The sequence below is a fragment of the Dasypus novemcinctus genome, chromosome 25, assembly GCF_030445035.2.
Source record: "Dasypus novemcinctus isolate mDasNov1 chromosome 25, mDasNov1.1.hap2, whole genome shotgun sequence".
NCBI lineage: Eukaryota > Metazoa > Chordata > Mammalia > Cingulata > Dasypodidae > Dasypus > Dasypus novemcinctus.
In genome coordinates this window covers 34,011,253-34,033,139 of record NC_080697.1, presented here as the reverse complement: position 1 = coordinate 34,033,139, position 21,887 = coordinate 34,011,253, and the positions used below count along the sequence as shown (strand labels likewise).

The 21,887-nt window shown below is 40.3% G+C and overlaps 1 protein-coding gene and 1 pseudogene across 2 annotated transcripts in view; both read left to right on the top strand.

Moving 5' to 3' along the window:
• Window positions 1–6,770: 6,770 nt before the first annotated feature.
• TAF1B (TATA-box binding protein associated factor, RNA polymerase I subunit B) overlaps window positions 6,771–21,887 on the top strand; it is an 80,866-nt gene continuing 65,749 nt past the window's right edge. The window contains exons 1-4 of one of the 2 annotated variants that reach the window (XM_004457209.3): window positions 6,771–6,877; window positions 8,205–8,303; window positions 16,230–16,317; window positions 20,373–20,470. In XM_004457209.3, coding sequence (XP_004457266.1) covers window positions 6,860–6,877; window positions 8,205–8,303; window positions 16,230–16,317; window positions 20,373–20,470 — 303 coding nt within the window. In that variant the 5' untranslated portion in view covers window positions 6,771–6,859. Of the gene's footprint in view, window positions 6,878–6,951; window positions 7,071–8,204; window positions 8,304–16,229; window positions 16,318–20,372; window positions 20,471–21,887 lie in introns of those variants that run through there. The other variant, XM_071211941.1, reaches the window with a different exon arrangement.
• On the top strand, window positions 9,029–11,750 carry LOC101419904 (polypeptide N-acetylgalactosaminyltransferase 11-like; annotated as a pseudogene).

The following is a 21,887-nucleotide window of genomic DNA, read 5'->3' as shown; positions in this document are numbered from 1 at the left end:
TGGCAGGATGTAGCAGCAAGAGAAGTTGAAGACAGGAAGTCACAAAACACTGCGGGAGTCATTAAGGTAGTTAATTTCCAAAAACAAGACCTTTATATGTAGTGGGATAATTACCATAGTCTGTAATGAGATGGTAAATAACTTCCAAATGGAAGGTTGTTGGCAAAATACTTAAAAGACCTTTCAGACCTAGCAAGTATTCCTGTGATGACAAGTGGCTGACAAGTTGCTATCAGTAGGTTACTACCTAGCAGATGTTTTTGAAAATGTGAATACATTTAATTTGTCCTTTAGAATTAAAGGAGATAGTTTGACAAAGGGGGCAGCTGACTGTGGCTGACTGGACCAGTCCACTGGCCTTATCGTTAAATTTATGATCACAAACATCAAGAGGTCTCCTGATGCTGCCTGGAAATTCACTACACTTCTGATTTATCTCTACTCTTTCCAAGAGGTATTACACCTTGATTATCTCCTCAAACTTCCCACCTTTGTCTCCAATCACCACTCTCAGCTGAGGATTTGCTGTCCTTATCATTACAAACAGTCATTAGAGCCCTTGCACCATGATCCCACCTGCACATCCACCAACCCACCTGACTGCCTTGGAACCACTCCCTTCCTTTCTGGTCCTGTTACACATGAATAGTCTGTGTTCTGGCCAGCCCCTCCAGGTGGGCACTGAATCTCATCCCCTCTCACCAGCACAATGGTATCCCCCAATATCATTCTCTTTTGGCTCCGCAACGTCATTTTCCTCTTGCTAAGATCCTTTCCCATCAACTTTCCAACACCTTAAACAAACAAAAGGAGACAAAACTCTCTTGACTTCGCATTTCATACAGATTTCATACAGATTTCTCTGTTCATGTTTATGACCAAACTCTTCAAATGGTAGTCTATACTCTTTCTTAATTCCACTTTTTGAACCCACTCTATTAGACTTTCATCCCCAATACTCCACTGAAACCGTTCTTGTCAAGGTCACTGATCATTCCCATGTTGCTGCGTCTGATGATCACTTCCTAGTCTTTATCTTACTGGAGTTCTCAGGAGCTTTTGACATCTGAATACTTCCTCCTTTTGACACATTTCTTTGTTTGGTTTCCAATATACCAGACTCTACTAGTTTTCCTTCTAGATCACTGGGCATTCACCCTCAGTCTCCTTTACTGGATATTCCAAATGTTGGATACCCAGATCTCAGTTCTCAGCCTTTTATTCCTGTGTATACTCAAACCCATGGGGATCTCATCCAGACCCTTGACTCTCATATTTATATCTGCACACCTGACCTTATCCCTGAACATTAAACTCAAGTATTCAACGACATACCCAACATCTCCAGTTGCATAGCTAATAGGCATCTCTAATTTAAAGTTAGCCCAAACTGAACTCTTACATTTTCCTCCAAACTCATCACAGAAGTCTTCCCCTCCTCAGTAAATGGTAACTTCATTCCTACAGGAGTGCAGATCCAAAATTTTGCAGTCATCCTTACCTCTTTTCTCTCACACCCCACCTCCAATCTGTGAAGAAATACTTTTTGCTTATATCTTCTAAATATACCCAGAAGCTGCCCACTTCTCATCAGCAACACCACTATTGCTCTAAGTCAATTCACTATCATCCCACCTGCACTATTTTCTAAGCAATCTCCCTTCTCCCACCCTTGCTTATTCTGTGTCCTCCCCCCACCCCTGCCTCAGAGAATCCTCCTAAAAAAGAAGTCAGATCCTATACTCTCTAGATAGAAAATAAAATCTGGTGTCCTAACCATGACCTACAAGGCCTTCTTATGATCTGGCCCTGGCAACCTTTCTGACCTCATGTCCTCTACCACATATCTCTTTATTGGGGGCCACCTTGTTTTCTCAAGGTCTGCACGTGGAGTGCTGTCCTCCAGATCTCTGCCTGGCTGGTTCCCCCTTTTCTTTTAGGTCTCTGCTCAAATGTCACCTTCATCAGAGAGGCCGTTCTAGACCACTCTGTCTAAAATAGCAACTCCTACCATATTTATTATTTTCATATCCAGTTTTTTTCTTCATAAAATATGTATTTTGTAATTATTTGCTTATGTATTTATTATCTGGCTCTCCCAGTTAAGATGGAAGCTCTATGAGGTAGAGGTTTATTTGATTCTTTTGCATTATTCCCTGTGCCTAGAACAGTGTCTGGTGCATGTCAGGCACTCATCTGTTGAGTGTGTGAAAAAGTACTGCTGTTTTGGAAGGAAGTTATGTTATGGAGAGAGCTTTCTAGGCTTGGACGTTTGCAAATGTTTCCATTGTTATGAAAACATTTGGTTCTATGTACCTTGATGAAGTATGTTTTTCTGCTATGGATGCCATTTAAACAAGTAATAAAAGACATTGCACATAGGGGCAGAACTACAAATCATTGTATCTCACAGTGTTAAGTCAGCTCAAGATTTCAAAAAATTATGAAGCCTTTGACTATATAACGCTTAATAATATTTTCAGTGAAAGGAATATTACTTATTCTGTTAATAAATAAAATATTAAGTGTTCTGAATTTATCTCATTATTTTAATATTTTCATTTTGTGTGCTCTATAATATATTTTACTGTCCATTCACTGTGTGTTTTTCTGTGTCCACTTGCATTCTTGTCAGGTGGCATCAAGAATCTGTCTCTTTTTGTTGCATCATCTTGCTGTGTCAGCTCTCTGTGTGTGCAATGCCACTCCTGGGCTGTGTTTTTCACACGGGGCAGCTCTCCTTGCTGGGTGCACTCCTTGCACGTGGGGCACCCATACACGTGACATAACACCCCTTGCATGCGGCAGCACTGCACATGGACCAGGAGGCCCTGGGTATCGAACCCTGGACCTCCTATGCAGTAGGCGGACACTCTGTCAGTTGAACCACATCTGCTTCCCACCTCTTTCTGATTTACGCTATCTTTTTTCTGATATGTTACTATCTTCAATTAGATTTGCTGTTAAATCAAATCTTGGCCTAGGAACCCTTCAGTCCCTCTAAAGGTTTACTACCTCTGTTCTAGTCTTGTTTCCTGTTCCCAGGGCCATCTCAATTTTGCTCCACCCTAATACCTGTATGTAGATAAATTATTTTCCAGAATTGTATCTAAATTCACTCTCACCTGCAGGATAATACAGAGTCCATTTCACTAAGCCCTTCTACCAGTGATCATTTCCATTAAGCAAAATTCATCTGTGCCAATCTGACGAGGAAAAAAATGGTAACTGGCCACATTTAAATACAATACATATTAAAATTTCTCTGCTTAAATCCCCTCTAAGTCTTACAGTCTAGGATGACCATTTTTTCTAAGGAGGCTAATTTCCTGTTAAGGAATGGCTGGAAAAAATATGTGACTCATTTCTGTGCATCCACATGTCCAAAGTTTCAAGTCAAGGTATGCTGTGCATTTAAACTATTTTGTGCGTGCATAAAAATCTTACAAAGTCATTCATTCTGTCAATAAATACTTATTGATCACATAATATGAGCTAAGCACTGTTCTAGATCCTGGTTATACAGCAATAAACAAAAAGACAAAAACCAGTGTATTCATGGAGTTTTTATTATAGGTTAGGTTAATACATTAACCTAGTAGGTATTCAGTACCACCCCTCTCTTCTCCCATGCCTCTCTTTCAACATTTGAAATCAGAGCTGGCCTGAAAAATAAGAGGCTTATGATAGAACTGTGTGTATGGAAAACCTGGATGCTTTGAAAGTAGATAAGGTGTTTTTTTGGAAATAGTCTGAAGCTGCACAGAGCCAAGCCTAGTGAATGATATGGGTGACACAATATTAGAAGGGTATTTATCTAACACCATGATAAAATAATGAGACTGATTGCTCCACTGGACTGCGTTTCTTGAGGGCAGGGACTCTGACTTTTATCATTCATTTCCTAAGATCTAGCATAGTGGCTGGAATAGCTTGGGTGTTTAATGAATCTTTTGAAATAAATAAATTGACAAGTGAATGAATAAAAAGCCACTCCCTTTACTCATGACTTCAAATGCCACCTAGACAGAAATAATTCCCAAATGTATATCTCCAACTCAAAACTTTCTTCTGAACTCTAGAATCCTATATCCAATGGCCTTTTCATCCTACCTGCATGTATTGTAGGCACCTCTAACATAACATCCAAAACTAAACTCGTTTCCTCCTCTCCCCTACTCCCAAATTGTTCCACCCACAGTTGGCTCCAACTCAAGCCAATGACAACTCCACCCTTCTAGTTGCTGGTGCCAAAAGCCTTGAATTCATTCTTGTTTTCTTTCTTTCTCTCACAGCCCACTTACAATCCATCAGGATTTCCTGTTGGTTCTACTGTCAAAATACTGTCTTTCTAGAATCTGTCCACTTTCACTGTCTCCATTGCTTTGACCTTGTTCAAGCTATGATTTGGTCTTGCCTAGACTATTTCAACAGTCTTTTAAACTTTTCTCTCCATTTCTATCCTCACCCCTGCCCCACCTCCCAGCAGTCTTGTCTTCCTACCCAGCCAGGGTGATCTATTAAACATTAATAATTTCATATTACTCCTCTAATGGCTTCCTCAATTTCTCCAAGTCAGTCCTTACAATGGCATTATGCCTCTGACTTTTTTTGGCTAAGTACAGTGTACTTTATGGATGGTACACGACAAGGTAGGGCCCTCTGAGTCCCTTCTCTTCTTCAGGGTCAGGGAGGAAAGCTGTGGCAGATGAGCAATTCTCAGTGTTGGGGAATGGAGTTGGGGCTAGGACTTCCCAGTAGCTGACTGCCTCTCTCTTCCTCTTATGCTATTGCTAGGGCTGGTGGACCAGGGGGCTCTTACTTCTTATAGACTGTGTGGACCACAAGGTCTACCACCCTGGTGCCATACCCAAATTTATTGTTGTATCAGGAAATGAGCTTGACAAAGTGGTCATTGAGGGCAATGCCAGCCCTAGCATCAAAAGTGGAAGAGTAGGTGTCACTGCCAAAGTTGTAGGAGACAACTATCCTCAGTGTAGCTCAAGATGTCCTTCAGGAGGCCATCTGAAACCTGCTTCACCACCTTCTTGATGTCACTGTATTTGGCTGCTTTCTCCAGACATGAGGCTAGATCCATGATGGACACATTTTTCCAGAGGGGCAATCCACAGTCTTTGGGTGGCAGTGATGGTGTGGACAGTATCTCTGACTTTATTTCCTACTCTCCCTTTAGCTCAGAGATCTATCTACTCACTGACCTTGCTGATTTTTAATTGAGATGGCATTAGGCTCAGAACTCAGGGTCTTGGTACTTACTGTTCCCTTCGCCTGGAATGCTGATTCTAGCACAGTTCTTGCTTTCTTGCCTCAAAGGTTGCCTTTCTTGATTATCCCATTTAAAAGTAAAACCACCTTATTGGTCCCATTCTTTCCTGCTTTATTTTTCTTCCTGGCACTCATCACCATTTAACATACATATTTTCCTTATTTATTTTTGTCTGTCCCCACCAGAATACTATCTTCATGAAGGCAGGGACCTTTATTTACTTTGTTCACTGCCGAATCCTCTGGAGCTAAAACAGTGCCTGTTGAATGAATGAATCAACAAACAAATATGATCAATAAATGAACAATAATCATAAAATTACTGAACACTTATTATGTGAGGCTCAATTATAAGGGCCTCACAGAAAATATCTATTTTTACAAAGGAAATAACCTGAAGTAAAAAAAAAAAAAGTGATTAGAAACCCAGTTCTGACTCAAACAACTTGTGTTCTTTTCTCCAAACCAGATGCCACACCCATGCTGTAAAAAGCCAGTAAGGGGGAGTGGATGTGGCTCAAGTGGTTGAGTGCCTGCTTCGGAATGGGAGGTTCCACGTTTGGTTCCTGATGCCTCCTTAAACAAAACAAAACAAAATAAAAATTTTAAAAACCAGTAAGGACTCCCTCTCCCTAAGCCTCCCTCCACGCAAACCTGATCCCTCCAGACAGTTTCTCTTGTCTTAACCTTTTCTTCTTTCCTGGATATCAAAACACATGTGACCCATGCACCATCTCTTCACACCTATTTCAGATCTATGGTCTCTGTGTTCTAGGTGAAGAGACAGATAATGTGGTTTAAAAAAAAAAGAGGAGAGAGAGTTTTGTGAAAACCCCAATACGGGAGAACTACTACCCTGAAATGTAAGTCTCTAAAGAAGGCTTGAACCTGGCCTGAGAATACAACTGAGACCTCAGCTCTGCCTTCAGATTCTGTATTAATGATACCTTCCATGGTTTAGTGAAGAAAGTCTGCAAGGAGTCCACGGAATCTCTGGTGGAAAAGAAACTGAAGAGAAAACACAGCCCGTGCTACAAACGTAATATTCTGCTTCATTATTCTGTCTCTCTCCCTTTAAATATCTTGAGATAATTTTGTTTTGCTTTTAACAGCGGGATGGGTTTTGTCAACCAGCCGGATATGCTGTTTAATTTTCCCTGAAAAGAAAAAATTAATTAAAAGCCAGTAAGGGGTGGAGAAAGCAAGACGTGGAACCTGAGCTCTGGAACTTGGCCCTCCACGGACTTTCTTGGCCGTCATAACAAAAAAGTGGGTCTTGGAATGCAAGACTCTTAGAACAAAGTATGATTGGATTAGTTAGGCCGTAGGCACCGCCCAATTTCTTATTGGCTTGTTTTGGTTAGCAAGGCTAGACGCGGGGATGCAGGAAACGTGGTGTTTTCCCGCCGAGATAGCCGAGGTCTCGCCGCGATAGCGGGCGCCCGGAATCCAAAGCTCGGGTTTTTTGTTCCCGGCCGGAGGGCTGCGCTCGGCGCTCCCGGAAGCTTCGCTCGCCGCCGGGGTAACGGGCTCCGGCGGCGGCGGCGGCGGCGGCGGCAGGGGCGGCGCCATCATGGACCTAGAGGAGGCGGTAAGGAGGCGGTACACCTTGGCGGCGGACAAACAGGACAGTAGGGGAGGGAGGCTCAATAGAAGGGGTGTGAGGACGCCGCCCGCCTGAAGGGACGAGGGCGGGTCGGAAGGATGTGAGGCGGAGAAACTGGATAGGGCTGGCGGGAAGCTCGTGTTTTGGGGCAAGAGGCTGGAGGTCCTCGCTCAGCGAGGTTGTGGATGCAGTCAGGGTGATTTGTTTGTCGATATGTGTGTGTTTGAGGAGGAAGATGAAGTTATGGGTTTTGTAGGATGGCCACCCACGTGGCTCATCCTTACTCGACCTGACCCCCCACAAGTTCCCTTTGATGCTGGGGTGGTTGAGGGAGGGACAGAGGTTGGAACCAGAATCCACCCAAGTAATCCCTGCCAGTATCTCTGGGAATCTTCGCCTCGGTCTGGTGCAGTGATCCCAAATTCTGGTTTGGGGACACCCCACTATAATGACAGTTATCAGTACGCAGACATTGAAAACTTTACCAAGTGGTCAAAATAAATTTTACATTCAGTTTTGACACACCACATAAAATGCTGCATTCTTTGATGGAGTTAAGGGAATATTAGGTTTCTTATCAAAGTTGTGAAACATTGAAGATGTTGAGAATCAGTAATTTAGTGTCAGTCAGAGAATTAGGTCTATGTACTTCCAGAAGCAATACGATGATAGAAAACCTTTCTCATAGTAGAGGCTCAATAAAATGTTTATTGAATGATAGATGGTTAATATGTATTAATAATTATAATTCACAATTAGTCTGTATATTCTGTGAGTAGGGACCATGTCTCTTTTGCTTACCATTGAATCCCTCCCACCCAGTAAAATGCCTGATAAATATATAGTTGTTATTAGTAGTTATATTGCTGAATGAATACATTGAAACTTGATATAGTTCTAGTAAAAATCAGGTTCCTTTGTGGTGTGTTTTTAGTGACCTGGAGGAGGTTCCAAATCATATGCTACTTCTACTTTTTTAGTCTTCTCTATATTTAAAGTTTGTCTTTTTTCACACAGCATTTTCAAGAAGTTTTAATTTACTCTTTGTTTGCAGTCTTAACCACCTGTTCTTCTTTTTCTCCCTCATACTCTGCATATTTTAGAAAATAGTTTAATTGGCTTTCAAACTGGTTAAGAGACTGAACTGGCCTTTTCTTGTTTGCAGACAATCTCGCTGATTTATTTTTTGTTTTCTGTTATTTTTCATTTATAACGTAAAATTGCAGGAAATCCTCTAAGCAGAACTGCAGCGTTTAGATTCATTGTACCAAGTGTGGTTTGATCGTAACACATTTCCTATCCTTTTCTATAGAAAGAGTTCAAGGAACGCTGTACTCAGTGTGCTGCTGTCTCTTGGGGCCTTACTGATGAAGGCAAATATTATTGCACTTCTTGCCACAATGTTACAGAAGTAAGTAATAGATATCATTTATGAATTTATTTTAAAATTGCAGTTTCAACCTGATTTATAGCACAGTTCCAAAGAACTGATAGATTTTTATTGCTTATGCAGTGGTCAAGAATGTACATAGTTGAGTTAAGGAGTTTGTAAATTAGATTTAGGGTGAGATTTTGAAAGTAAGTTAACTACATTTATAAATGATTTTCTGGTTGAAACTTTATGATTTAAGGGGAAATGATATTGTACTCAGAAGATAGTATGTTTCTATATTAGTTAAGACATTAAAGAGGTTTTAATGTGCTTCAGTAGCTTAGAGGATTGGAAAATAGATTGTTTGAAAGATTGAGGGGTCTGTGGCGGGAGAGAAGATGCCACAGTCTGAGTTCTGGAAGACAGCAATCTTGGACAGCCAGTGTCGGGGATACTTCTGCTTCATCCTACCAAATCCCTGAGCATATTCATATTGGAAAAGGATGCCAGATGATCTTTTTGTGGTATGTAGTTGGATAAAGAAAACCAGTAAGGGGACCAGGGATTGAATCTGGGACCTCATGTGTGGAAAGCCTGCACTCAACTGCTGAGCCACATCAGCTGCCCCGAGCCTTGTTAAGAAGACTCTGGGTGCCTTTCACAACAGACTGATCTTCCCTTCCCCCACCAGAGCCACAAGGGGATGTTTCTGGGCTCTTCAAGGCTTAACAAATGTTTGCTGTGTGACAGTTTGGAATACTGAGTATACTTTCAAGAAAATAGCTGGAAACTACTGTAAGGAAATTGAAAATGGCACTTCACCTATGCTAGGTCTATAATGGGAAGTGTGACATTTTGTTATTTTTGTTATGAATGCCTTTTTACATCCATTACCTGGATGACTTTGCTCTTTGTTTATTTAAACTTCGGCGAAGTGACTCAACCACTTAAGAATATGCCCATCCAAGGGTCTGGACACTATGAGCCATTCTCCCCAAAATTCTATCCTTATTTCACTCGAGGTACAAATTGAGTATTAGAACCACAGTTCAAAGCAAACAAGATTGCTGACATGATAGATAATCAGATTGATGATCCAGGAAAAGGCAATATGAAATTCTCCCCTGAATTTGGGTATGATTTTAAAAAAAATTTTTTTTTTTTAAAGATACATAGATCATACAAAATGTTCCATTAAAAAATATAGGGAAGCAGGTATGGCTCAAGCAATTGGGCTCCCATCTACCATATAAGAGGTCCAGCGTTTGATACCCAGGGCCTCCTGGTAAAGGTGAGCTGGCCCACATGGGGTGCTGCCCCATGCAGAATTGTCTCCCCATGCAGGAGTACTGGCCAATGTGGTAGGCTGAGACAGCAAGATGACACAACAAAAAGACACAGAGGAGAGACAATAAGAGATGCAGCAGACCAGGGATCTGAGGTGGTGCAAGAGAATGATCACCTCTTTCCCACTCTGGGAGGTCCCATGATTGTTTCCCGGAGCCGCCTAATGAGAATACAAACAGACGCAGAAGAACACATAGTGAATGGACACAGAGAGCAGACAATGGGGGGAGGAGGAGAAATAAATAAGTAAATCTTAAAAAAAAAAAATAGGAGGTTCCCATATGCCCCATTCCCACACTCCTGACTTTTCCCACATCAACAACTTCTTTCATTAGTGTGGTACATTCATTGCATTTAATGAATACATTTTGAAGCACTGCTACACAGCATGGATTATAGTTTACATTGTAGTTTACACTCTCTCCCAGTCCATTCATGGGTTATGGAAGGATATATAATGTCCTGCATCTGTCCATGCAATATCATTCAGGACAACTCCAAGTCCTGAAAAAGTATGATTTTTAATGAACATGATCAGGAGTTGAGAAACTTGGGCTATCAAAAAGCCTTTAATATGCTTATCACTAACCACTTGGTCTACCATAGAGATGTGCCAGATACAAGGGGTGCAGTATATAAAGAAACTGATCTTCCAGTCACTAGTGTTGTTATTTTTTTCTACAATGAAGTTTTTTCTGTCTTGCTTTGGGCAGTGCACAGTGTCATAGATGGTATTCCAGCACCTCTTCTTCATGAAATTATCCTAGTGGACAATGATAGTGATTTTGATGATTTAAAAGGAAAATTTGATGAATATATAAAAAAATAGCTCCCTGGAAAAGCTAAAGTAATAAGAAATAAGAAGTGCGAGGGATTGATTTGAGGAAGAATGATTGGAGCAGCACATGCTACAGGAGAAATTCTTGTATTCCTGGATTGAATGAGATGTATCTACAGCCCTTGCTGGCTGTAATCCAAGAAGACCATAAAACTGTGATGTGCCCAGTGATTGATACCATCAGTAGTGATATGCTCATATATAGCTCATCTCCTCTTCTTGTACAAGGGGGATTCAATTGGGACTTACACTTTAAATGGGCTTTTGTTCCTCTGTTTGAATTAGGAGGACCAGAAGGAGCTACTGCACCGGTAAAGTCACCTGCAATGGCCAGAGGATAGTTTGCCATGAACAGACACTATTTCAATGACAGTGAAATGGATATCTGGGGAGCTTAATGTCATTATCTGGAGTATGACAGTGGCATAGGTATCTGGGAGGAGAAAATTTAGAATTATCATTTCATATATGGACGTGTAGAGGTAAGCTCTTCATCATTCCTAGCTCTAGAGTAGGACCCATTTTCTGGAAAAGGCGACCATATAGCTCTCCTGAAGGCCAGGACACTATAATACACAGCTCTTTGAGGCTGGCACATGTGTGGTTGGATGAATATAAGGAACAGTATTTTCCCTTAAGACCTGATCTGAAGACCAAAAGCTATGGAAATATTAGTGGGCATGTTGAATTGAGAAAGAAGTTGGGTTGTAACTAATTTAAATGGTATTTGGATAATATTTATCAGAGATGCAGATTTCTGGGCCCAATGCCAAACCACATAACCCATTTTTATTAATAGAGGGCCAGACTGCCCCAAAGTCCTTCAGCATGGAATGCTTTATCACCACCAGACCAACAAGTGTCTGGTGGCACAAGGTTGCCCAAGTCAGAAGGGAGGCCTTGTAGTGCTTATGTTATATGACTGTAGTGACCCAAATCACATCTGAGTTTATAATGAAGAACATGAATTGGTTTTAAATAATTTCCTTTGCCTGGATATGTCAGAAACATGCACATCAGACCCACCATGACTCATGAGTGCCACGGGTGAGGAGGACCTCAACAATGGACCTTTGGGGAGCATAATCGGCTCTACCAGATATCAGTTGAACACTGTCTGAAAGCTATTGATCCACTGAATCAGAAAGGCTATCTTGCTCTGGCAATTTGTGATGACTCCTCCTCAAAACAGTGACATTTGGAAGGCTAAAGTTGAGCTCTCAGAGTGGAATGCTGTGATTCACTAGGCTTTGCATTCTCTGTGAAATGTGGCACTTTACAAAGAATATTGAAATACAAGAAAAACCCTGAACTGATTTCCTATTTGGATAGAACCATCTTTGAGAGGATGAGCATTTTCTTGTCCTGTGGAGATGCTTAGGAAGATTAGAAGAGGTGAGAAAGCAAATATAGATTGGAGTACCATCAGTTAGATGATCATCAGTAGATGATGAAGTATATTTCACCAAGATAATAATGTTTCTGAGCTGCTGTTAAGTAATTTCTTGCTGACAGAGGGAAACCAGAATATAATTTCAACTCTAAAGGCTTGGTTTTGTACAAAGAACAAAACATAGGAAATTGGCATTTCTGTTCAAATTCATTTGTTTCTTTTTCATCTCTTTTAATGAGTGAGTGATATTTAGAGGATCAGGAAAATTTTCATGATTTCCTTTTTTAGAAGACTTCAGAGGAGACAAGTTTTTTTTACTTATATTATCATTAGTTTAATATGTCCTAAAATAGGTAATTTTAAAAGACTTACTGACTCTATTATTTTTCACTTCAGAAAGCATCATTTATAAGAAAAAATACTTGAGACTACTAACTATTATAAATTATTTTGATGAATTATGATACTATCTACATTTAAAATAAAGGGTCCTTTTGATTATTTAGTGGGGGAAAAACAAAGATTGAGGACTGTTGAGAGTACTGGAAAGATGCTTTATTATCATTTTATTTTTGTTCAGTACCTTACAGATTACAAAGTATTCTCTCATTTCCTCATAGCAAACTATGAGATATATTATGCCTAAAAATGGGTGGAGCAACTGTGGTTCACAGATTTGGAGTGAGTTTGCCAAAGTTACTGAAGTTTAAAGTGTCTGAGCCAGGACTTGAACCTGAATCTTCTGACTCCCATGTTCTTTTTACCCCACCACACCTGCCTCTTAAAATAGAGTTTATCATACCATTCTGTGTGATCTTAGAGAATGGGAGCTCTAGCTCCTGTTTTGATTACCACACCTTAAGGGCAATACACCAAAATAATCAAGGGTGTGGACAGCCTGCTATTGGACAGGCTAAACATGCCAAGACTCTTCTCTGTGGAAAGGGATTTGCTCCAAGTCCAGAGTCAGGACAGAACAAATATTACCTTTACCAAATAGGCTTCAGAAAGACAAATATGGGACAGACAAAAAGTAAGTATGTAGACTTCTGCTTCTGGCTCAAGATGGACTAACAAGGATTTACTTTCCTACCTTAAACAAGTGAAAACCTGGACAAAATACATGAAACAAGTGCAAATATGTTTTCCATGTGAAAAATGGTTAATTTAGCTGGCAACTCAGTTGTACAAGTGCTTTTCTTTGACACAATCATTGAACTTCAGCATGCAGCTGAAGTACTTATGTCTACTTCCCATGTAGTCATACAGAATAGTAAAAAAGATTTTTATTCACTTGATGAAATTGTTGGGTGATGGGGATGATTATTATCTTGATTGTGATGCTGGTTGCACAAATATCTTATCAGAGTGTACATTTTATAAAATAGGTCCAGTTTGGTGCCTCTGCCTTGATTTCTGTTAAAGCTCTAGCAGTTTTACTTACCATGGCTTTTGCATTAGCAGTATAATATAAACACAGTGAAGAGAGATTGTATCCAAATGGACTGTTTGCTATCAGCAAAGTTAGCATACTATTTTTGTAGAAATTGAACTCCATTAACTACTTCCTTTATTTCTATCTTTGATAATGTGTCTATTTGGTTCAGTCTGATCAAATCTGCTGCAATAATATTGTAGCTTGAAAGTCCTAATAGTGCTACCTAGCTCTACTTTTATTTTTCATTAATAATTACTTTATTATTTTATTTTTTAAAAAGAAACTTAGATTACATAAATATTACACAAAAAATATAGGGGATTCCCGTATGCCCCGCTCCCTAACCCTCCCACATTTTCCCACATCAGCAACATCCTTCATTAGTGTGGTACATTTATCACAATTGATTAACACATCTTGAAGCATTGCCACTGAGCGATGATTATAGTTTACATTGTAGTTTACATTCTCTCCCGCACATTTTTGCAAGTTATTACATGATATACAATGGCCTGTATCTGTCATTGAAATGTCATTCTGGATAATTCCCAAGTTCCAAAAATGCCTCCAAATTATACCTCTTTTTCCCTCTTCCTCCCCTCAGAACGTCCAGTGGCCACTGCCTCCACATCCATCATAAAAGTTCTTCCATTGCTAGGATCACAACAAGTCTACAGTAGAGCAACTGTGAATCTACTCTAGTCCATTGTCCATTCCCCAATCCTGAGGATTCTGTGATGTTGATACCCATTTCTTGCTTGCAGTTGCAGACTCTATCTTTTCCTTGAGATGGTCATTGTCAGTCATCTTCTTGTTAGTTGTCCTGGGTGAGTCCAATGCATTGGAGAGTAGGTGTTGCAAGTCTGTTGAGATTCAGGGCTCAACTGGCAAATGGACCGCCTAAAGATATAAGTCTCTTGGACTTAAAACTATCAACTCAAGTACTAGCTATAGGTTCAGATAGAGGGGCAGTGGAGCCATGTGTCAGGAAAACACAACTAAGTCCAACTCTATCACACTGGAGAGCATAAATTCCAAAGTAGGGCCTACTAGCAGGGTGCCAAACTCCTGAGCTATTTGTCCTGCCTGCACTGTCTGGATGTCTCCAGAGCCTTAAGGAGCCCCACTATCTGAGGCAATATTTACTTTGGCAGTCTATGAATTCCTGCTGAGATGTGCATAAATATAACCTCTGAAATGACCTGACTCACTCTGAAGTCTCTTGACCATATAAACTCATTGTCTTTACCCTTTCCCCCTTTTGGTAAACATCTTTTTCCAGTTGCATTGCTAGTTGGTGTTTGGTAGTAATCCCTCAGTGACAGGGAGGGTCATCCCTGGGAGTCATGTCCCCCACTGGGGAGAAGGTAATGCATTTATATGTTGAGCTTTGGCTTACCTAGCCCTACTGAAAGATTGTCAACCTGCATGGAGTAAATTGCCAGGAATGTAGACTGCTTGAAGATGGGCAACATCTTCCTATAGGTCAGAACCTAGCTCACATAATAGGCAAAGCTGTGTGTTGAACAACTCAAGTGATAAGTGCAGTACAGAACATTTTATTAGCTCCCTTTTTTGTCTTTTTTTTTTTTTCCTGTGTAAGAGTGGGGAGGGGATATCTAAGTACTATTGAATCTTCTTTTTTAATAATTTAAGTGTTTTTCTGTGCTGTTCTAAACATTTACAGGCATTTTTATTGACTGTAACTATTCCAGAACATTGCCATTCAGTAACTTAATTAATTATACTTCTGTTTCTGAATGTTAGGTTTTTCTTTTTTTGCTGATTTACATTTTAACTGATTTAGATTTTAAGCCTTTTTTCCCTGCCTGCCCTTCATATGTTTACCTGTCTTTGTTGAGTAACTGCTTTTGTATTTATTTTGACATGTCATATGTTCTCAGTGTGCCTAACCTAGTACACTGAAATTGCTTTCAATGTGATTTCTGTGACTGGAGAGATGACATTCCAAAAACCCAATTGATAGAGACATCTTTCCTTTTATTCTTAATTAGAGTTGGATAAATTTCATTCCAAATCTCTAAGTTTAGAAAATGCATATATGTTTCCTGTTGGTTAAAAATCTTCACCTTTCTTCCAGCATTAACGCATAATAATTTTATTTTTGGTTGTGAGAGTGCCTTTGAGAGCACTTGGAATTGAAGTCTTTGTAGTATGGAATCATTTTAAATTTCTATAAGTTTGATTAAAAGTAAAAAGTCATACTTTTGGGGAGCGGATGTGGCTCCCAGGTTCAGTTCCAGTGCCTCCTGAAAAAACAAACAACAGGCAGAACAAATGAAAAAACCAATTTAGGGAAGTTGATGTAGCTCAGTGGTTGAGCACTGGCTTCCCACATACGAGGTCCCAGGTTCAGTCACCAGCCTCTAGTACCTCAAAGAAAAAAAAAGTTATTAAAAAAGTCATACTTCTATAATTTCATGAATGAAAACTGATTTAGAGTATTATTCAAATATGTACAAAAGGAGAATATATGTAGCTTAGGCTTTGTTGATTATAAAAAATACAGATTTTTTTTTTTTAAGGAGGTAATGGGATTGAACCCTGGACCTCATACATGGGAAGCAGGGACTCAACCACAGCTCCATTTAATTCCAAAGTTGTTTTGGATAGAGATAAAAGTAACTGAATTCGATTGCTGTACCTGTTTGGTTTGATCACATTAAAAAGTGATTTAAAATACAAGTTTAATCATTCTAACAGATATTTATTCAGGAGTTACTACATTCCAGGTAATAAGAAATTTTGAATGAAAAAGCAACATGAGCATTAACCAGAATGTTAAAAGTTATGTAATTTCCCCAAGATGTTACCATCATTGGTCCTGGCACTCACAATTTGGTTCATTATACTTTCCAGAGCATCCTTAAAATATGTTTATGGGCATGTAAAACTATGTTTTTAATTGTCTGTTGCTGTTTCCTGCAGAGATCTAAAGAAGTTATAAACACTGAGGTTATTCCTAATACCAAGATACAAGCCATCAACCGGGGACTTAAAAGAAAAAGAAAATTTGGTATGCTCTTTCTTGTTACATGCTTAGCATTTTTAACCACCTGTCTTGGCAATTCTTTAGTTTTCTTTCACCTTCATGGTTTGGGGAGATGGAATGTAATTTTAAGTAGATTCTAGAGAAAAATGCTAGGTTTTTTTAAGCAGGTAGTCCCAACTGGAATTAAAATGGGTAACTATTGCTAGTATACTTGGAAACACATTTTTTGAAGCACATCCTTTTTTAATCCTGCTTTTTATCAATGAGCTGTATTCCCAGAGAAGCAACTATTATGCAAAAAAAATCGACAAAGGAAGCATGTGTTCTTCTGTATCTATTGGCATATGTTCTTCTGATATATATGTATTATTTCTTACAAATGTAATTTTCTGTGCTTTTAAAGAAAAAAAATATTTATTTTCTGAAATGATTCAATTGCAGTTGTCAGGTTTGGCCAGTTAAACGTGATATTCAGCTTTCACAAATCCATTTCTCAGTGAACACACCTTTCTACAATAGAGAAAATTATTTTCTCTTAAGATAGCCTTGGCATGGGTGTGTTTTGAAAGGTAATCTATTTTGTTAATCCAATGAATACATATAATTAACCATTATTGAGCAGAATCTAAGGTTCTAACTAATGCTTTTTATTTCTATGACATTAACTGCTTTAGGACCCGATTCTCAAGTTTGAAACCAGGCTAATGTCAAGGGTGTACTCTTCTGCATAAAGTAGCATTAATGATATTGTGTACACACACACATGAAATATGTTTGATATAAATGAAATGTCTGTATGAAATATGTTGACATACTAGATGAATAGCAGAGAGAATGCCTAAATGATTTGTATTCCTTTTTAACATATTATAGTGACTGCTTGTATTAGGCTGAAACCTTATTGATTTTAAATTAAATTATATTAGGGTAAAACCTGATTGAGACTTAACCTAGTCTAAAGACTTCAGATGTGTAGTTTAAATTGCTGGAGAAACTTCAGGTGTTTGAAATTAGCTGTCACGTGTCATATTCAACTTCTTTGTCTTTAGTTTCTTCTGTAAAATTAATATAGCCTGTGGATAAATTCAAAATTGTCTAATTCTGTATCCAAGTATACCTAGTCTCTAGAAATCCAAACAAGTAATATAGGCCCTACAGTCTCTGAATGTTCAGAAAAGATTTTAGACTGAATGTGTATTCAAAGTTGCATCCCGGAGTGCTGATGCGTGCAAGGAGCGCCATGCCACACGGGGGTGTGCCCCACATAGGGGAGCCCCATGTGCAAGGAGTGTGCCCTGTAAAGAGAGCCGCCCAGCGCAAAAGAAGGTGCAGTCTGCCCAAGAATGGCGCCGCACACACGGAGAGCTGACACAACAAGATAATGCAACAAAAAGAAACAGATTCCTGGTGCCGCTGATAAGGATAAAAGCAGTCACAGAAGAACACACAGTGAATGGACACAGAGAGCAGACAACTGGGGGGGACGGGGTCGGGGGAAGGGGAGAGAAAGAAATAAAATTTTTCCTTGGGAAAAAAAAAAACAAAGTTGCATCCCGGGAAGTGAACTTGGCCCAATGGATAGGGCATCTGCCTACCACATGGGAGGTCCAAGGTTCAAACCCCAGGCCTCCTCAACCCGTGTGGAGCTGGCCCATGCGCAGTGCTGATGCGTGCAAGGAGTGCCCTGCCGCACGGGTGCCCCCTGTGTAGGGGAGCCCCATGCGCAAGGAGTGCGCCCCGTAAGGAGAGCCGCCCAGCATGATAGAAAGTGCAGCCTGCCCAAGAATGGTGCCACACACACGGAAAGCTGACACAGCAACAAGATGACACAACAAAAAGAAACACAGATTCCCAGTTGCGGTCACCCCTCGGGCTGAAGTGTGGTTTGCTGGCCTGACTGGGGAGTAGCCGCGGCAGGCCAAGCCGCTGCCCCCATAATAGGGTGGCTGGTCGGACTCACCGCCACCCCTGAAGGGAGCTTGGCGTGGGCGCAGAGTGCCCTCGGGTCTCCCCTTCTCGGCAGCCATGCTTCCGCGGCCGCCCCTCCTCCCGGATGGCGCCACCCGATGCCTTGTGAGGCGGCACCCTTCTTCTTCCTTCTCCCTGCGCAGGCGCAGGGCGGAAAATTCCAGTCTGCCCTTTTCCCCTCCCCCGACAGCAGCAACAGCCAGGCGTGGGCGGGAAACTCAAGTCTGCCCTCTACCCCAGCAACAGCAGCCACCAATCACTAAACCCTGCCACTTCCCCCAGCAACAGCAACAGCCAATCCCTAATCACCACCCCTCCCCCGTCCAGTACCGCCCACTGACCTTTCGCCGGCAACCAATCAGAACAGGGCGTGGCTTCGACCAATCAGCCTTCCCCAGCCCCTATAAAACTGTTGCCTCTCCTTCAATAAAGTGGACTTGCGTGTTTACCTTGTCTCCGCGGTAGTTCTTCTGCCGTGCGCCCTCCAGTCCTGAGAGCCCCCGACAAGGGCCTGGCCTCCCTTGTCCCCAGTTCGTCGCCTGCTTCTCCGGGCGACCCCTTCGTCGCCGGCTTTGCCGGGCGACCCCGTCAGCCGAACCGCGCATCCCCTGTGAGACCGACCCCTCGTCTGCTGCTGGACCGACCCCTAGTCCCAAGTGGGACCGACCCCTCGTCCCAAGCGGGACCAACCCCTCGTCCAAAGCTGGACCGACCCCTCGTCCGCAGCCAGACCCCCACCTCTACCGACCGAGCAAGCCGTCGCACCCAGTGCCGCTGATATGGATAGAAGCAGTCACAGAAGAACATGCAGTGAATGGACACAGAGCGCAGACAACTGGCGGGGAGGGGGAAGGGGAGAGAAATAAATAAATAAATCTTTAAAAAAAAAAATAGGTGTCCACTGAGTCCAGCCGGTGGAAATAAATTAACTTCCTTCTCAGAGTTCTCGTATCCTGGCCTTCGATACCACGTACACCCAACTTCTCTACTACAAAATGAGAATTGTAATACCATTTGTTATGTAATGGGAGCACAAACTCAGGATTTAAAGTAAGACTTGATCAATTTCTAAGAACAGTGTTCATGGAGAAGAGACTGCACATGCATACAGTATGAAGAATTTAAACTCCCTTAACTCTAAATGCTTCAAAATTGCAGACATCTGTTTTACTCATGTACAACCCAAGAGCCTTTCTGGGAGTCATGTTAGTCCTCAGGAGTGGAAAGATCTTGTGGCATTTAGGTGAGGGAGAGGAGTAGGAGTCCTACAGAGAAGAGATCTGGAATCATAGGTTAACACATTTCAGAAGTGACCCGTAAAAAGTGCTGATAACATTTTTTTAAAGAGCTACAGTATTTGTCCAGCAGTGAGAGGTGAAAATATAAGACTATCAGATTTTAACTTTTTCTTTAACTAGTAGTTATATTTAATCATATAGTTCTGTCTATTGTGGCAAATCTCTTTATAATCTCTAAGAGTTGTTTGGAGGATTGAAGAAAATAACCTACTTAAAATACCTAGCACACATTTGGTACCTAGGCAGAGATCAGGTATTAGTTTCCTGATTTTAGTTAATTTCTATAACCTAGACCTATTTCCAGAAAAACAGAGTGCTAGTGAACAGTTTTCTATGAATGTTCTAATTACCTTCCTGTACTTCTGGACCATCATATCTTAACTTTTTCTCATTCACTCACCAAAAACTCATTGTTCTATTTGTGAGTTGGAGTAGAGGAATGGTGAAAGCAGTGGATGAGTACTTCAATTTAGAATTCTGCTGGGCACTGACTCAGAAAAATTTACATTTTAAAAAATTTCACTTTTTTTAAACGTGGTGATTATTCATTTCTCTGCCTTTTAGGCTGATATTTCAGAAAGATAATTGAAAACATTTAACATTTGATAAACTTTTTAAAATGATGTTTAGCTTTAGCATTTGTGTCCAGATTTGCCAAATTGGAAACAAGAAAAGGTTAAGAATGAAAACCCTATTCAAGGGTATAAAAGAATCCAAGTTGTGATGTATAAAATACGAACTATAATTATGTAGTAGTACTACAGTTAGTAAACTAGGAATGCCAATGTCTAAAGTATGTTATTTGTCATTTAGAGAAAGGCTGGGATTGGTATGTGTGTGAAGGTTTTCAGTACATACTTTATCAACAAGCAGAAGCCTTAAAGACCCTTGGAGTGGGCCCAGAATTAAAGGTAAGTCTGTTTGTTTCTAGATGTTAGCTTTATATTTTGTTGTTTGAAGAACAGTAAGAGTTAAAGTGGAACTGAGGAGAAAAGAAGGATTATCAGTATTAACACTAGGGCTATTGGAAGAATCATTTTTCTGCTGTTTTTCTTTTAATCTTTTTACTAGAGCAGCAATTCCCGAAGTATGTTATACAAGATGTAAATAAGCAGTACATCTAAAAGAAAACTTTTAAAAGTTTTAGTCTTCAGATATTTAGGAAACAATGGGTTACACAAAGTAAAGCAAAGCACTTGATATAAAAGTTGGTGCCTTTTATATGTTACTTGGCTAATTTTCATGGGGATGTAGTAGTATGCAATATTCACAACTTGAGAACACAGTCCTTTGGTATAAGTATGTTTGTATGTAGCCTCTAGCAGAACTTGAGTTCTGTAGAATGTACTTTGGGGAATTATACAGTAAACTGGGTGGCTCTCAAACTTGGAAATGCATCAAAATCTCCTGGAGAGCTTGTTAAAAGTTCCCAGGTGATACTCATCCTCTTGGTCCAGAGACCACTCTTTGACCTTGCTGCCTCCCTGGGGTAACAAAGTGTCCCTACTATGATATGTATTCATATCCCTCATGTGGAATTTCATATTCCCTCATGTGGTTGAAGTCATTTCAGGAATTCTTTGAAAAGCCAGTTATTTAGTGACAAGTGAATTTTGAACACTTGTTTCATGCCTAACACTTGGCATTAAGTACTAAGAGATTCAGCTTAGTTGGGCAGAAGGGTTTATGCATTTGTGGCATGAGTTAACATGAAAATAAATGATGATGTACTCATAAAGTAGCATGAAGGGCAAAAAGAAAAGAGAGAAAAATTAATGTGGACTGAAGTCACTGAGGGAGGGTTAGTAGAGGAGCCTTTGCTGTTCAAGCAGTATCTGGAGCAAGCCAAAAATACATGACCTCCAGAACAGTACATGGCCAAAATGATCTCTGGGTTTATCCTAAAAAGTACTAGAGAAATTAAAATTTCAAAAACATGAAACCCTAGAGGCTTACCAGTGATAGTCATTGCCTTAGATAAGATGGCTGATATGGTTGTATGTGAACCTAGTTTCTCCCTGCACAATCATTCTATGTATAAATATTTATAAGTAGTTTGATAATAGCCATATTTTATAGTAGTGCTTACTCCTATATAGCTTTCTGCCCCCTTCATCGGGTTAATTCTAAAAAGTTTCTCTGAAATTAGCCAGTGAATACAACTGTTGGGGCCTTCTCAGTTAAATGGCACAGGAAAGGAATTATGGTAAGATCAGAACTGACTCTAAATCCTAGTTGTGGTTTTTCTCCTTATTGATTGGGTAATCTTGCCAATTTCCTTAAGTTTTGTGCCTCAGTTTTGGTTGCCATAAAGTGGGACATTGTATT